Source organism: Haemaphysalis longicornis, unplaced genomic scaffold (genome assembly GCF_048455015.1).
Source record: "Haemaphysalis longicornis isolate Haplotype H1 unplaced genomic scaffold, Haemaphysalis longicornis Haplotype H1 scaffold_1, whole genome shotgun sequence".
Lineage (NCBI taxonomy): Eukaryota > Metazoa > Arthropoda > Arachnida > Ixodida > Ixodidae > Haemaphysalis > Haemaphysalis longicornis.
This window is the reverse complement of record NW_027526203.1, coordinates 285,196,995-285,214,834: the sequence shown is the minus strand read 5'-3', so window position 1 is coordinate 285,214,834 and position 17,840 is coordinate 285,196,995. Positions and strand designations below refer to the sequence as shown.

Here is a 17,840-nt window from a genome sequence, read left to right as displayed (position 1 = left end):
CACTCCTGCACAGAGGGTCTTCTTGCGGAGAAGCAACTTTTAGTACTAAAGAGTACGTTATACCAGAGTCCTTCAATGCTTTACTGGTCACGAAACTGCTCCGTAACTCAATGGGAGAGCTTCATATGCTGCGTTTGGCCGCCACGTGGTGGCGCCACCATCTCACTGAGGTCACTCTTCGGGTGGCGTTGCATGGCTCGAACGGCGGAGACGCGGCGAGTTGTGTCTGTTTTGTGCGTGAAAAAAAAATGTAACGTGCATCTCGCGCTGTTGTGATGCGACTTAAGTAGTGCGACGACGATGCCGAACACGTGTTGCTTCCCGGGATGTCGTTCCTTGTACAGCGATACAACAGAAAATGTTTTCTTGTTCTGTTTACCGAGCGACGGGGAGCTGCGTGAGAAATGGAGGCGCGCCATTCCAAGGCAAGAAACGGGAGGTTTCAGCTTCGATTATGAGTGTCTGACAGTGTGTGGGAATGCACTGTGTGTGAGAATGAAAAAGCAATGTACCCTTTTGAGAGCATCCCAGACCTAGAATTGTACAAGGCCAACTTAAAGCCGAATTTTCGTCAGATCAGTGAGGTAGTAGCGGTGGTTCATTACCTGTTTGCACACTTGTATTCCTTGCGCCCAGGCTCGCATGTAAAAAAAGCTTTGGGGCGTCCTTGTGCTTTTACTTTTCATATTTCCACGAATTTTCCCTCAGGATCTGTTTTGTTTGTTTTGTAACCGCGCGTGGCCGCTTCCGGTTTTCTTATCTGGCGTTTCAACTGGAGCGCCCGTTTGCTCTTTTTGTCGTACGTCCCGTCGGGCAATATTGTTTGATATGGGAAGGGTGTCACCTTGTCGCTAACTTGATTTTTTGTTTCTTCGACAATGTTCTCGATCCTAATTCTATGGATCTGAAATCAATTTCGTTCGGAGAGTAATGCTTAGCAAACGCCGTGCAACTCACTTTATCGACGTTCATCTGTTCACGTCACACTGCGGACTGCTTCTTCGACGTTTGTGTTTCATTCTAGTCTTTTGTAGAGCAGGAGGTAGCTTTAATAAACTTCATTCAGAAAAGGTTTGCGTCGTTCTTGGCTACGTGGCAATATTCTGTTTCCTCCGTGTGCTGCACATCGCAGCGCAAAAAAATAAATTGTTGTACGCTGGACCGCGCTGTTTTGTCTCCCTTCGTAATATTGAAATTTTTTGTTGCGTGTCATAAAATCAGTTTTATTTTTCTTTTTTCGCATCCTTTTTTTTTTTTGCAAGGATTGCAAAGCGTGGAAGGGCAAAAACAGACTGTGCAACATATATCTCTTCGTGTTTTAAATCCTTCGCGTTTCTGCCGCGTTTTTAGATGTTCTTAAGTATGTACCCACTCATCGAAACGACAATACTATTGGGCGATCTCTTTTAGCGTTCTGTGCATTCAAGAGCAATCAACGGATTCATTAAGCGTAGTCTGAACGACGCGGGTTTCTTTCAGTTTTTTTTTATTGTATTATCGATAGGCCCGCAGCAGTCCGTGACTACGGAGCTACCGTATGTGTGGTATTTACAACTTTTGCTTTAAGAAAAAAAGCAATAGAGATTTAAAAATCCGTGAACACGACGGCGCAGCGCTTGTGCCAGATTACGCAGAAGCCGTTGCCCTTCGCGGTCGAAGTCTACGGTAATTTACTTGTAAAAATAAAACCCCATTTAAGGCGCGTGATATACACAGTGACTGGACTATTCATCGCTAACTACTACGAAAAAAAGCACACTTAATAAGCGCGCAGACACCAAAAGCAGCGAGCGTTTGCACGCCAAGAGCTGGCCAATATGCCGCACGCGCGGCGGCTGGATGCCCTTCGTGCGGCGGTGGCGCCTGTAGAGGCGCCCGCGGCCCCTATATGAAACGAGCGCCGAAGTTTCGTGACCAGTAAAGCATTGAAGGACTCTGGTTATACTTTGGGTTGTTCGTTGTCAGGTTTTATATTTTAACAAGAAAGTGTTTTATGCCGGGATACACCAAGATTTCACTGACGTCATATCCGTCACGGAAATGACGCCAGTACACCTTTGCCGAAGTGACCCGCCAGCAGGACGTCGCTCGCCGAGCACACCCACAAGACAGCCGCCGAATCGCAAATCCTTCTCAGCTGCAGATTTCGCTGCACATTTCCCTTTCGTGTTTTACCAACTCCTGTGACAGAGGAATCAACCACAGTTTTTTTTTTTTTTTCTGAGGGGCGTGGTGATGAGGGCTTTCACGTGAGATGGAAATGGCGGGTCCGTTCGCCATCTGTAAACTTTCTGCCAATTTTGTATACACCTCCTCTTGCACAGGAAAAAAGAAAAATCTAAAGTGACTTTGCAGAATACAGATTTTTCCTTTGGGCCGGTCTTCACTGTCTAGTATGCGCAATCATGCGAACGGCAATAATTTCGCAGTTTGATATCTCGGAGTGCGGAGGCGCTAGAAGAATTCTGCCAAATGAAACAGCGTGGAAACATGATTGCGTCCAACTTTTCAATACAAACATGCCTGCTTACGTCCCACTTTTCAATACAAACATGCCTGCTGCCGCCACTAAAAAGTAATTATCCAATTTTAGTTAATTAAGCCACCGACATCAATATTTACCACCTAATTCTGTGTCCCCCTGGGCGCAAAGCCGCACTGTAGCGGTGGTCTTCACGTAAATCTAAGCACCTAATTTTAAAAAGACCCGTCGACTTAATTTTGATTACCCTGAATTTCGGCCAAGTTTAGCATAGAAAATGTGAGCGCGTCCGGTACCACTGCCCGTCAGTGAACATATAGTGCTGACTTGGTACATCGTGTTCGCCGATTTGTTGTTATTTGAAAATAAAATATTTGCCTGATGAACGGTTTATTTCTTTAGCTAAGCTGCATTACTGTACTCACCTCAAATGCTCCGATATCTGCGGCTCGGATCCAGCGAAGCAGCACTAATCAATATTTTGAACCTCAATAATTTTGCAGCTCGAATTGGACGCGTTTCGTCCACAGCCGAATAAATCCCATCCACCCAACGTCATCTACCGCACATTTTTATTACATGGACACCAGCTCATTCATTTCTGGAAGGGAACGAGGCGGCTAACGGTGCAGCCCGAGCTCACACACACTGGGAATCTTCTGGGACGGCAGCCAGTCCTTCCATGAGTCCAACACGAGAAATTACCCCCAAAAGTTACGCTGACGTCCTGGCACATTACCGCTTGGGATGAAGAACCTTTCCGCCTCCACATATCAACATGTCTCGCGAAGACACGGTCATCTACAGAGAGCTCCAGACGGACACATTTCCACATGGCACATTACTATACTCGATACATCCGACATTATACACATACATTTGTCAATTCTCCGCAGAGCCACGCTCTTTCTACCGCATGGTGTTGGAGTGCCGCCACACACCATCCCTTGCCCCAAGTTTCAACCGCTCATTTGAGCAGTGGCAGGCACGGATGACCAGCTCAAACTCGGATCACCAACGTCTGGTAGACCAAGCGAGACAGGACTCCCAGGCCCAGGTTTTCCTGTTATAAGGGGCTCCCTCACCTGAAAATCAACCAAGCAACTCTGACTGCTGCATTAAACATCGATTCCTCCTCCTGCTCCTCAATAACTCTTGTTTTTCTCCGACATAAGCAATCTTATATTACGCGTCTTCTTTTTCTCTAAGGTTTAGGACTGCCGGTTAACACGTCTTGTAGATGTTGCCGTCGTATTGCGGGAGCGTTAACCCATTCTGAGGGCAGCAGGTGCACGTGAGTTAACGTCGTTGCACGTGAGGTGCACGTCATTTTTGCGCTTAGCGTACGTTCGTGATACGTACGCTCTTTCCGCAAAATAGCGAGCGTACGTTGAGGCGATTGCGTGTCCCGGTGTTTACAACATTGCGGCAGGTACAGCGGAGCACCTCAACGCTTTCGTTACGTCTTTATATAGGTCCCGTGCTTTGCCCTTTGCTCTCGCGGTAAGCGAAACTAACGTGGCATCGCTGACTGCCCGAACAAGGCTCCTGCAGGCTGGCGTCCGATGCCATGTGTGTGCTGTTGACGCGTTCGCCTCACGGGGGAAGTCAACGTGTGCTCCTGCGAGTTCGGAATTAGTTATCACTAGAGACTACTCAACCCAGTGGGCGGTTAAATGCCTTGTCGGCTGCGCCAGAGTGAAGTGACTTGCTATTTGACCCCGCAAATCGCGTGAAGAGAGTGCGATGTTTACGACGAGCAGAAGGCAAGAGATCGCGTTTTTTTTTTTTTACTGTGCTCCCCACTCGCAGTGCAAGCAGTTACGTCGTCACGTCGCGTTTGTTCGAAACATACCGTGAACTCCCGTTAAGACTAACTCGAAGGGACCATGATTGATGATTTGTTCGTCTCTTATGAGAACTTCGTCTTGTCAGAAGTTCTCCCAAAAAAAGAATCGGCAACACACACAGGTGCATGCAAATATCTTGCTTCAAGACGCTGGATGAAGTATATTTACAACGGGGGGAAAAGGTAATAATAAAATTTTTTTGGGTGCGCAATTTTATAGACGGCTGTCTTCAAGTGCTCTTGCCCGGTTTTCAAGTTTCAAGTTTAATTATTTCGAAAAAGTAGTAGCTACAAAATCAAGGGTTTACACTAGGGTCCCAGAACAAAGACTTTAGTGGGACCCTCGGTTCGTAGATACAATTTGACGGTAAAATTTCTTTATTTGACGCTAAAAAATTTGACGGTAAGAAATATAATTTATATAAACTGCGTGCATATTTAAATGTATTTTGTGTGAACAGGGCTTATACAGTCAAAAGTTAAAAAAATGAAATAGAAAATACGGATGACCAATCGCCGCTGGTGCTCCTAGTGCGCTTGTCCTCCTGTGGTAAGGATTTGAAGGAATAAATGGAAAATGTGAAAATAAGCCGTGCACGTCTGCGCGAACACTGATACAGTTAGCCTTTAGCCGCCATAAAATTTTTAAGTTAAAAGGTAGAGGCAATTGAAAAGAATCCTCAACTGGTTATGACACTGGTAATGACACTTTGGCGAGTAGGGGAGCAGGGGTAAGCATCGCCAGAGGGCGGAGGAGGGCGGGGCCCCTGAGAAACACCAAAGGGGGCTTGCGCACCCCAGCCCCCCGTGGTCGGCGCCCATGGCCCACCCCGTTGTCGCAATCTCGCCAAGGCATGCTCCCTTCCTGCGGCTTCGCAACTCATGCGACTCCGTGCTTGCACAGTTCAGCGGAAACGTGCTGCGTCTGGGACCGTTATCTCCCGTCGCAGTGTCGCAACGCTTCTTCGCAGGTGTGCACGAGCGACCCAACTGTCGGAAGTTTTGCCCTATGACTCACGCCGTCTGACTGGCGACCGGCATTGCGGGGTATGCAAAACAAGTGTAAGGCCATCTAGCAGCGATGCTCCACCCGACTTTTGCCGGCGTTGCGGTGCCCTTGAGTGCGAGCGGTAGCACGTCTCCTTGAGAGAGGGCGCCACAAGCGTGCGCGATTTGCTCCAAAATGCGGCGCGCTTAGAACGAAAAAGAGAGGGCATTAAAAAAACAGCGAGAAAGAAGGAGAAGGGAGTGTCCCTGGGCGCTCGGAAACGGCGAACGAAGCGAAGATCATCCCGACAGCAAACGCGGAAAACCATTCGCCGGCCGGCGCGGATTTCTGTGCGGCACGTTGCCAGGAATCGACCGGGGAGTTCCGAACTGACGCCCAACGCTTGGCCTAGCCTTGCCCCAGTAACGTAGACGTTGGTCGTTGGCTCTGGTTTAAATATATTTCGCCTCGTTTCGAGATAAAGATGTCGCACACCGTGACGGTGACGAGAATGACAACCTCGAGCAGCTCGCCCATGGTGATCAACACGGGGTACGCCTGCAATATACAAGGGGCTCTCAAGGTCCTCGAAACCGTGAGTGCTAGAACCTTTTTTAGTTCGCAATTTCCAATGCATCAGTAAGCGGACATGGTGTTTTTCCTGACACACAGCACTTGAACGATAATAGAAACGTTCAACAAACGGTTGAAAGTGTGCGCTTATTGATTGATTCGTTCATTCGTTCTTTTTTGTGTGTTTTTCTGCCCCAATTCCGCTTGTAGTCTTTATTTATGTCAAAATGGATTAATATGGACGGCTGCTAGGGTGACTGAGGCGCTTTTCCGACATGGAAGTTAAGAAAAATATGCGCCGGGGAAGCGTCTGGGTCACGTGTTGGGGCGTGATCCAAGCGCCCCGTCGTCTGCTCGTCAAAGTCGTGTTTGGCGCTGTGTTTGATGGGTTATTTGATGAGCTGACGTGATCAGTTGCTAACATGCTGTAAGCGTATCGCGACAGGACTGCGTGGTCTTCGGCTGCTCAGGGTGGGGCGTAGTACAGATGGAAGACGACAAGCAAATGCTTTGGCATCGCCGGGTGCTCGTCTGCTTCCATTTTTAGCAGACGAAAACTGGACCGCGCAACCTGCGCGCACTCTTCTGGTCTAGACACATTCGGAAAAAGGGACGCCAGCCTCGGACTCAGTGCTGGCGTTGCTTCGGCGGCAGGCACGCGGCTGACCCGGCGCCAGTGCGCTCCGTACTCCTACCTTATTTTTTCTAAATACGTTGCGTTTGTAGCCGTCTTTTTTTTTTTTTGCGATACATTTGATTTGTGACAAGTCTCCCTTGCAGTTGTGAACAGGTATTGCCAAGGACGGGAACTTAAAACATTGTGATATTACCGGTTTGGCTTTCGGTCATGGCGCGAAAATTTGATGATGGCGTTACACAGCAATAATATTAGTCCCGAATAAAGTTGCGTTGTCCGGTAAGGTGGGTTTTGCTTATTCGTTGTTAATCTTTGGGTCCTCGATGAATCTTACTGCTCGATGCACATATGCGTGTTTTTCAGCTACAGTTGTTCTATTGTTCCTGTGTGTGATGATCGGAGTGTTTGAATTACTGAACGAAGTCGAGAGTTATTGGTCGCAAGCCCGTACGGTCGGGAATATACATGATAACGATTGAAATGAACACCGACCATGAAAATTTAATACAATGAATATGTTGTCTAGTGGTCGATAAAAAAACGCTGCGCCCCGCCTCGCTCATTACTTTTCTGTTTCCAACACCGGTGGAGGCAAGCATTTGGTTTGGGCGTGTTTTTTTATCATTTCGTGGAGGTGTGGTGGCGAATTGAGTATGAGTTGGCGGCAGCAAGGCAGGGCAGTTAAAATGCCCGAGGTGTTCGCGCCAAACAGCCCATTCAGCACCTCCTGTATACACAGACTTCACACATTCGCAAGGGGTGGAATTTTTCTAGACCAGTTAATGATGCACTAGCCGAACTCAGTAAACATCATTTTATCTTTATCCTTATATTCATCTTAACCCCGGTTGTGTCCACTCCAGGACGAAGGCCTCTCCCAAAGATCACCAACCACGCCTATCGAATGCCTGGAGGCCGATAGTGTGACTGTATAATCATTGTATAAACATCATTTTAGCCGCGAGTAATTTTGCAGAATAGAAACAATAGAGGCACGTATTGCACAACCGTGCGGTACTTCACCCTTGTGAGACGGTTCTGGTCGCGTGCACTCCCAGTGGTTTTTTTGTTGTTGTTGTTGCTGTTTTTTGCCATTGGCCCAAATTAACCCCGATCCATTCACCGCAGCCCTGTAGAGTACTGCGGAAATTCCTTTGGGGCGTTGTCATTATTGTCTTCACCAGTACCATCATGAATCATTCGCTGTAATTGTCATGTGAGGCCCTCTCACTCTCCCCCCTCTACAAAGGGGCCCATCCAATGTTTCGGAAGCCTCAATTCGTCGCCATTGGAATCCCAATCGCGGCCGCTTCTTTCCCGCGAATCGTTGGCACCCGGCGTGGGCGCGAGCAGCAACCGAAGCGCGGCTCGGCCTCCTTTCGGGACCGACGTCTTCGCGAGCAGCGTCCGGGGCCTCCCACGCGTATTCTCGGCGCGGAGCGAGCGTGGGTGAGGGGCCATCCCTTGCTAAACTCACTTGGGTGCGGCTCCTTCCGCCGCGATTGCACTGCGGCGCGAAGTTCGTCGAGTAAAGCATACACACACTGCAAGAGCTGCATTGCCGCACATTCAGATATGCAAATACAACAGTAACGACAAACACCAAGAGGCCCCGAAAACGGAAGAGCATCACGGCTGAAACGGACGCGACAGGGACATTTTTGAAACGAGCACAACTCAGAATTCCGCCCCTGGGCACCACAGTCGTTCGGAACTATGAACCAACTAACCCAGTAACGCGCTTTGTTTACAAGTTTAAACGATTGCAGTAAGAGAGAGAGAGAGAGAGAGAGAGAGAGAGAGAGAGAGAGAGAGAGAGAGAGAGAGAGAGAGAGAGAGAGAGAGAGAGAGAGAGAGAGAGAGAGAGAGAGAGGTAAAAGACGAGGACAGAAGTAAACAGGCATAAGAGTTACGAAAATTCTACACAAAAAGAAAATATTCCTGGCCATTCGACACAACGCCCGTTAATTAATGTCGAATTGCTACAGTCAAGGGAGAAAATTTGAACCCGCCGCGGTGGCTCAGTGGCTAAGGCGTTGCGCTGCTGAGCACAAGGTCGCGGGTTCGATTCCCGGCCGCGGCGGCCGCTTTTCTGATGGAGGCGAAAAGCAAAAACGCCCGTGTGTACGAGATTTCGGCGCACGATAAAGATCCCCAGGTGGTCAAAATTAATCCGGAGCCCTCCACCACGCGCGCCTCATCGCCTGCGTTGCGTCGGCGCGTTAAAACCCTACAATCAATCAATCAATCAAGAAAATTTGACGAGTAACGAGAACAGACGCACGTTTTGACCATATAATTTGACCGGCGCCCTGTGACATCATGCAATGACATGCTTGCATTCTATGATGTTGCACCTAGCGCAGATTTTACTCTTTTTTTGTCGTTGGGCTCGTGTGCTGGAAATTGAAGGGCACAACGAGAAGTGTTTTTTTGGCAAAGAATGGTGCTTTTTGGAGTGTGCCCACGCGCGCACGCACACACAAATATTGCAGGAACTCCAAAGTGAGAGTTTGGGAATAACGGCTTAAGCCGCTCCGCTACTGACTGGGCCCCTTTACAGTCGGCTTCACTACTATACACTGGTGCATTGCTAAGGAGGCGTCCTCTCGTTGGTCATGTAAGCGCCTTCAGGGGGGCTTCCCTCCGAACGGGGGCTTCCCTACAACGCTCCAGAGCGACAACCACTGTGTCACAAAGCCTGTGCGTGAACTTGGCGAATGAAGAGGCCCAGCATGCCATTAGAGATAGAATCTACGCAGGGACAACAGCACATTCTATGTTTTGCTCCGATCACATGCTGGGCCTCTTCATTCGCCAAGTTCACACATTCTAACACGCTGATTGATCGTTTTGGAGTGCTGTGGGGAAGCCCACTGGGCGATTTCTTAGAATTCCCTTATATTAAATACCTCCATACAACCCCATGTTTTCATACAGAGCGGTATATATCGAGTTTCTTTAGAGTCGTCTTCACTACTATACACAAATACATTGGTGTGAAGGCATTTTTAGGTCCAATATAAGAAGTCTGATATCAGTGTACACATAAAAATGCTGAAGCAGTACTGTGTGGACTGTCGCAAGAAGCGTATCCCACACGCGTAACTGAAGTGTTGCTAACGCTTGCGCTTCTTTTTTCTTTTTTTTTTCCGGTGGTACGCCTCGAAAAGTTGTCGCGCATGCCATGTTCTTGCTTCAGTTCAAAGAACATTTCTTTCAACCGTGATTCCCAACTGCAAACAAAGCAGGGAGCAATGTGCCCACCTGTCTGTTTCTTATTGACAGAAGTGTGTTTCAGCAATACAACGGCTCCGTGGTACATACTTTTTTTTATAGAAGATGTCTTCTCAAGGCTCTGCCTTCTTCGACTTGCATATACCACCCGAACAGAAAACTGTTAGGGCCGGGCTTGTATCACGGTGGGAATTGGTCGCGCCAAACTTTTCTCCAATTCGTGGCATCTTTTTTTCTCAACACATCTGGCTAATGCTCCTTCCATTTTTTTTTTTTGTGTGTAAAAGGTGTATCCTACATTTCGTCTTTGCAGCAGCCCCTGTTGCGGCGTCCTTACGAAGTCTGCGCGCTCCCCCCTCATCCTTCAATCGTATCTTGCTCTGCTGGCATCTCCCTTAGCAGTGGCACGGGCACACGGACACGAGTGCGCATGCATATACCGGCTTTCACTTTCGCGGCAGCGCGCAGCTTCTGGCAGACGCTACCGCGGCCGTCCGTTGTGGGTCGGATCACATACAGCTACTGCTGGTCATTTTAAGCTCGCCCTGTGCGCCGTTTTTAGAAGTCGATGCCACCAACGTTCAGGGCTCGGCTAAACAAACTCCAAGCGCACTGTAAATGGCACCGCTAAACGACGCCTGAAACGGCCAAACCTCGTTTACGATCGCATGAACCTGAACGCAAAAAAAGGAAAAAAAAAAAAAAAAAAAACAAGAACAAGCTCATGAGTTCGTTCGCGTCATCTGCTGACCCAGAGCAACTGATTCAGGATCATCTGTCGAAGACAACAAAGACGGCACGGCAGCGTCAAGCAATAGCGAGTAAATAGAAAAATAAGTGTGTATTGAGCCTATTGAGCAGGGCCGGACGGAACGGCATTTTTATTGTAAAAATAGGCTTCTACCAGTTCCGCAGGAAATCAGAATACCAGGTTATAAATTCACCCTGAAGTTTGGTTTTGAGACGCTTAGCGGCGTGTCATTTGCAATAAGAAAGAAAGGACTGTAATAAGTACCTGTCTAGAATCTCTTGAGGTAACAGGTCAATTAATCGGGCATGTTGGGTTTTTCAGGAGTAAAATTTGTAAAGTCTCTTTAGAGTAAGCGCGCCTGTGTCACAGAGTCATAAGAAATGAATAAGTTGCGCGTTGCTGCCTCTCCGGCAGTGTGCGTGTGCGTGTGTGTGTGTACACAGGCACGCACGCACTTGCATGTACTGTTGGTTCAGCAGTGTTAGCTTAGAAGCCACTGGCCACACATTCGATACTTTTTAATCACATTACCAATTGAGCGCATGCTCACGTACCCTTATTTAACAATTTCTTTAGGAGTGTTTTGCAGGTAATTAAAACCTTTGCTGTTAGCTGAAACGGCTCTTTTTTGTGCTTTTTGTAAGCACGAGCTTTTTTGGGGCCAGGAAGTCCTGCAATGCGTCAGTGTCTGGATACGCCTCATACACACAGAAAAATCTGGGGTGAAATGCTTCACTGTGCTTCAACAAAGTCGCTGGGCAATGTTCGTCAAATGAACGAATAGTTGTTATTGATGCGGAGCAGTATATGTCTAACCCCCTGGTTTTCATTCCGGTGAAGCCACTTTACTCGACGCCGCTCCGGAGCTCCTCCTCACCACCGCTGACCCCTTTATCACAGCTGTTATTCACCGCGCCAACACCCATGTCTATTTCTCAAATTGCGCAATCGGTCGACAACGGCGAAAGCGCCGTTATCAGGTGACTGCGGATATACACAGACGCGCGAATGGGCGTAAAAACTATACCGAAAGACGGCGTCGCCGCAGCCGCCTGGAATTCCACCTCGCACAGTAGGTGCAAATACGTCCCGCATGAAGAGCCACTTGCCCGGTTGGAATGCCGGCGTGACTTCAGCTTGAAAGGCTTTCCGAGCGACATTTTCGCCGGTGTATTTTACGGCTAAGTGCGCGCCCATCACTGGTTGTGGGTTTATGCGTGCACGGGTTGGGGGTGGAAGGAGTGCAGCGTGAACGCACAGCTGCGCTTCACGTCACTACCGATGACATGCCCGTTGTGTTGGTGGGGGATTTAAACGTGGAAGACAAATAACTGCATGCGCCTGTCAGATGTCCTCCGTAATTGAGCGGTTTGGGTCTGAGTTGGTGTGTTACGCAGACAGTAAGGAGGAGGAGGAGGAGAAAAGCGAAAGGAAAGGCCGAGAGGTTATCCAGGCTGAGAGCCCGGATTGCTACTCGGCACTGGGGAAGGGGTGTTCAGGGGATAAAAGAGATGGCAGGCGAAAAGGGGGGGATAGGAGAAGGGTCGCGCACACACTTTAGTCCCTTCGTGGGCACTAGAGCCTCTCAGCTAAACCTGTGTCCTTCATAAAACGCAGAAGGGCTTTTGTTGCCTTCTGCGAAGTCGATTGTAGGGATCTTTGTCCTAGAATAGTCTCTAGCTTGAACTCTTGATTGTCCAATCTTCTGAGCTCGGCTGCCAAAACGCGTCTTTCCGATGAATACTCGGGGCAACAACAAAGCACATGGTCGATTGTCTCTTCAACCTCGCAGGCGTCGCAGTGAGCACTACTGGCCATCCCGATGAGGAAGGAGTAGGCTTTCGTGAAGGCCACTCCCAACCACAGCCTACAAAGTAAAGTAGACTGTGATCGAGACAGCCCACACGGAAGACGACGCTGGAGTAGAGGGTCCTGGTTGTGGAGGCGCGGGTGCACAAAGCCCGGTGTATTCCATTGAATAATGGAAGTCCTCCGCGCGAACTGACGAAGCAGCCTAGCGGCATCAGTCCTTGCAAGCGGAAGCAAGATGGTCCTTTCACTGTCATGGCCTGTCCGGGCAGCTGCATCAGCCGAGACATTGCCGGTGATTCCACAGTGTCATAAAGGGCCATAACATTGTACACAGACAGTAAGATGCCTACGACGGGGAGGACAAAGGACAGTCGCGTTTGTCCCCTAGAATAAGGCTTGAGGCCTTCCAGGCTTAACTCGCTATGGGACGGACGCATGTCGTTCGCTTGGAGGAAGAGTGGAAATTGAAAAAGCGTTGGCCCAAACAGAAGCGCGAATAAGCGCGATAACATCAAGAAGCCGCTGCCGCCGCCGCTGCCGCGGCGGTGGCTACACGAGCTGCAACTTGAGACTCGTCGAGTAGCTGCGGTTTCAGCGCTCGTCCTTTAACATGTGGGGCTGGGGTGGTGTTACTGCTGACCTGTCTTGCGTACGAGCATTTCCTCCGTGTTCCAATTTTGTGTGCGTGTGGGTGGGTGTTGAAATCTGTGGTGTGCGGTGTGCGCGCGCGCGTATGTGTGTGTGCGTGTGTGGGCGTGTGTGTGTGTGGGTAAAACGTTCACCTCACAAAAACACATTTCATATCGTAAACTTGTATCCTTTCATTATCCCTACTTAGCTCAATTACCCGAGTAGAAAATAGAAAACAAAACATGCTACAAAATACACAACAGAGAACTGGTTATCAAATGCACAATACAGTCATTAATACATCCAAATAAACAAAAACTAAACAAAAATATACATGGATAGGGACCTAGTTGGCAAGGTTAAAATAAAGCTAATATATAGGGGATGGGGAACTCACTCCAAACAATATTTAATACTTCGTTCTAAGCTGTATACTCTTAAAAGTCGCTGCCGGTGGGCTTCACCACAACGCTCCAGAACGACCAATCGTCGCGACCAAAAGGTGCAAATTTGGTGAATGACGAGGGCTAGCATGCGATTAGAGCAAAATATAGTATCTGTGCTGTGCGCAGATTCTATTTTTTGCACTAATCACATGCTGGGCCTCGTCATTCGCCAAATTTGCACCTTTTGGTCGCGACGATTGGTCGTTCTGGAGCGTTGTGGTGAAGCCCAGCTGCGGCGATTTTTAATAGTGTATGCACTTTAAGACAATGATTCAGCTTCACCACAGTGCGTTAGTGTGGCCAATTCATGCCACCAACAAATAAATTTGGCTGAATGACAGCAACGTGCTTACATATGACTCAAAAAATGGGTATCTGCGGTGCGGCGTTGCGCAATGCAGAGCGTCATGCTTAGATTGCGCGATGCCACAGCACAGAGCGAACTTTTGAGTCAAATCGAATGCCCGACATCGTCATTCGCAGAACTTTCATTACTGGTTGCATGGGTTGGTCAATAGAGGGCATTGCGGTGAAGCTGAACCACAGGGTTGTATTAGAGTGTATACGTGAGGAGAGATCGGCTGAAGGAGAAGATCAGCTTTGTCGTGGGTGTGGTACCGTCCCCACTAAAAAATACCCGTTAGTGTACTTCACCACAATGCGAATAATGGCAACTAATTGCGATAAAACCGGCAAATTAGTGCAATCTCAAGGCCCAGAATTTAGTGTGAGCCGGAAAACAAGATCTGCGCTGCGAAACTGCAATGAAAGTATACCGCTTTGCCTTGCATGATGTCGCAGAGAAAGCCACATTTTTGCGTCAAATCGTATGGCCGGCTTGTGTATTCGTCAAATGTGTGCCCTTGAACGCTGAAAGCAGTAATTCAAGTGCACAGTGACGCAGGCGACCCAAGGGAACTTTTTGTTATCGAATGCCTTACCAGACGAAGTTTTGGATTGGAACACTATAGGCTGCGAGGCCTTTGGAACGTTCACTCATTGCGCCGTGGTTGTGCATGAGGCGTATACATGCAACTTGTCTCGCACTGTACCCTCGTCGGCCATAATGTATTTCATGGTGTCTGTGACAACTGTATTTTTTAGTCCGTTCATATGTCGTCGAAATCTATTCAGGTAGAGATAGTAATATCGCCAAAGTCATGGTTTCAGGCTGTGAACGCACAGACAATCTTGTTTCTACACCTGTATTCTTGTCGTCATTAGCCAGCGTTAATCGGCCCTTTAAGTGCGGCGCATTACGCTCCCCGTGGTTGAGCTCCGCACTCTGGAAACTCGTGGATTCGGCTACAAGGGCCAGCATGCGGTCTGACTCAAAAACGTTGCCTCCGATGGGACGTCATGCGACGCGAGCATGCAGTCATGCGTTCGGCATTGCTGCACGGAGAATTACGATTTTGACGCGGTACCTCGTCACCCACAAAATTCGCCCCGCTGGTCCCAGCGATTGGTCATTCGGCTGAGTTGCGAAGAATCAGGCCCACGGGACCTGTTCGGAGTGCGCAGCCAACCATCGAAGAACCTTGCAGCGTGGACGAGAAATTTCACTCGAAACCTTGTTATAGCTGCATGCGCGGAGCACGCGCTAAGTATTCTGCATTCGTGTCAGGGACAAACCGCAGCCGATTTTATTAGAGCGCTTCGAACTTTTTCTCGTCGCTGCACTTGCCCGCTGTCATTTCTAGACTACAGGAGCTCAGCTCGGAGATGATCCGGAAACCACGCTGCTCCGTCCGCATCCCGCATAGCATCCTCGCTCAGGCGGCGCTTCGCTTCTCGCAATCCATTTGGTTCGTGATGAAAGCGTTAGGGAACGCGCATGCCACTGTCCTTGAAGACAGAGCGAAAGGTCAGGGGAGAGGGCTGTTCGCGGCACGAACATCGCAGCAGGCCTGCGAGAACCGGAGTGTACGGCGAGGGGCAGGAAACAAAAGTGTCTGCTATCGCTCCGGAACCGTCTTCGGCGGCGGCAGCAGGTGTGGCCGAGAACATGGCGATGGCCGCCTCGCCCACTTCGCGAGTCCCGGACTTGAGCGGAGCACGGACAACAGCCGCTGTTGCTCGATGAAGACGACGACGGTGCGGGACGGGCCGACGCCCCTGGCATCGCGTGTTTCCCTTTTGGGAGCCTCGGTGGTCGATAGACGACGATGGTTGCCATGGGGCCCTGCCAGCGGGTCACCGCAGCGAACCTCTTTCGACGAGTAGCAACAGCGCACCTCCGCCCTCCTTTTTAATATGCCACTGCTCCGAGATACCACAGGCCGGAAGCCGGGCTCCGACGTTGTTAGGAAATTTCTATATACGGCCAAAGTATCGAGTAAGCGGAATTAAATTTATGCGAAAAATAGGAACGGCTTCGGTGCATGGTGAATAAAATGGTATATCTTCCAAAAGCTGCGTGGGCATGCTCACGTCGCTTGGGGGCTGCTCTGACGTATTCTCTGTCAGGGGGCGGTCAAAAAAAAAGGGCAGGATGCGGCGATAGAGTATACACATTTCTCGAGCGAACGGCCGTATACATCCAACACTCGAAGAAATATCCGCAAGTCGGCTTCACCACAATGCTCCTGGACGACAAATTAGCGTGTCGGAATGTGCGAATTCTTCGGATAATGAGGCCCAGCATAGGGTTTGAATAAAAAAGTGGTGTCTGCGCTGGGACATTAGCGCAAACGCGCATGCCGAATTCCCACTATCGGACACGCTAATTTGTCGTTCTGGAGCATTGTGGTGAAGCGAACCCGCGGCTATTTCTACGAATGTGGATTCTTTTTTTGAGGCCAGTGTACGAGTGCGTGTGCGTGTGCGTGTGCGTGCGTACGTGCGTGCGTGCTGGGTTCCACCGGTCGAACAAAGGGAAGCGAGGGAATCGGCCCAAGGACGCGCATATGGGACGCACGTCTCCTCAAACCGCAAGGTCAGGCAAAGCGCGGTGGAGATCAGTGGCATCGCGCGTACGCCTCCATGCATATTACGCACTGGCATACTCCAGCTGAATGGGGATCCTATGAACTGTGCGGTTGACAGGAGTCGACTGGTGAGTTAGATGTGCAAAGTGTTCCGTTGCCACTTTTTCGAGCATTGCTTACTGAGTCCGGCGATTCGGAAAACATGGTGCGTGAAGAGTCGGATCGATTCCGACGAGGATAACTAACTCTGTACCCGGCGTGTTCGTCGGTCCCAAGAGAGAACGACGACGCGCGAACAGCTTCGTTCCCTCCGTCCACTCGGCGTTTCAGTTGGATCAAGGCCGCAGCGGACGCTGCAGTCTGGCGCCTTAGTTCCCGGAAGACATTTGTATCTCTTCTGAGCCTGCATGGCGGCATTTTATGTGAGCTGTACTGAACGTGAGGATTTTGCTCGCCGTATATCGCCCGCCAGCTGTAGATGTAGGTCGTTGTCGCATTGCCGGAATAAAGTGGGTGGGGTGTACAACCTTATGGGCGGACGCAAATATTGCAAAGGATGATTAAAAGTAACTTTATTTCGTCAGTACTGTCACGAAGTCACAAGGAGAGTCAAGGTTGTCTTACTTGGTTTACTGAACTTGTGCTCCGAAATAAGCTGTCCGAAGATCAAACGTGGAGAAGGCAATCGAGCTGATGACGTGCAGTCTGCAAATCTGTTTGAGCAGCTACTTTTGCTCAAGTGCTACAATTCAAGTCGCTTCCTCGTGTGCCAAATAAAATTCTGCATTTTTCTTGGCGATTTACTTTTTATCAGTAATTAAGTTTTCTGCCATGAATTTGGTTTTAAATACATAACGCCGCACAAAAGTATTTTCGGAACACGAAGTTGCTGAAATAACAAGTATTTTAGTATCTGTATCTTCTATCTGTATTTGGGCACACTTTTTTTCTCTATCTGCCGAAGTATCTATAAAATATTCCGTTACACCAAAATTAAATGTAATATAGTACGTCTAATTTATCTTCCCGACACGTGTATCGTGAAACTTGCATTCCGGGATACCCTTTGATGCATCTCTGCTCAGCCCTCGGCAGCAGAAGAATAAAAAAAGAAAAACACCACAGCCACCACACAAACTACCACAGTGTCACTCATCAGTGATCACACGTGTTTGCAATGTGTTTTTACGCTTTATAGCGACTGCAACGTAACAATTTTAACCAATTTCATTGTTAATGTCGACTTTTCGTTCATTAACGCACAGGTTCTACCGGTTGATGCTATATCAATACGCTAAATCTAGCCGTCCGGACTTTACCGTGTGTCATCCAAGTCACCGTCAGCAAATGGCGGAGAGGATGGTGCAAGCAAATTTTCCTAATGAACTTTTCCCGTTAAATCTACCTGCAAACGGACTAAAAGAATTAACAATATGGCCTGAGGAGCCTACACTTCATTCTGGTAAGGTAGGCAAGGCTAACAACCCATTTCAGTGTCGCTTTAA

At 48.9% G+C, this 17,840-nt stretch overlaps 1 protein-coding gene across 1 annotated transcript in view; it reads left to right on the top strand.

The window, feature by feature from the left end:
• Positions 1-5,540: 5,540 nt before the first annotated feature.
• LOC144147063 (uncharacterized) overlaps positions 5,541-17,840 on the top strand; it is a 40,497-nt gene continuing 28,197 nt past the window's right edge. Inside the window, exon 1 of the mRNA XM_077679110.1 lies at positions 5,541-5,914. Within this exon, the coding sequence (XP_077535236.1) occupies positions 5,804-5,914 (111 nt within the window). The 5' untranslated portion in view covers positions 5,541-5,803. The remainder of the gene's footprint in view (positions 5,915-17,840) is intronic.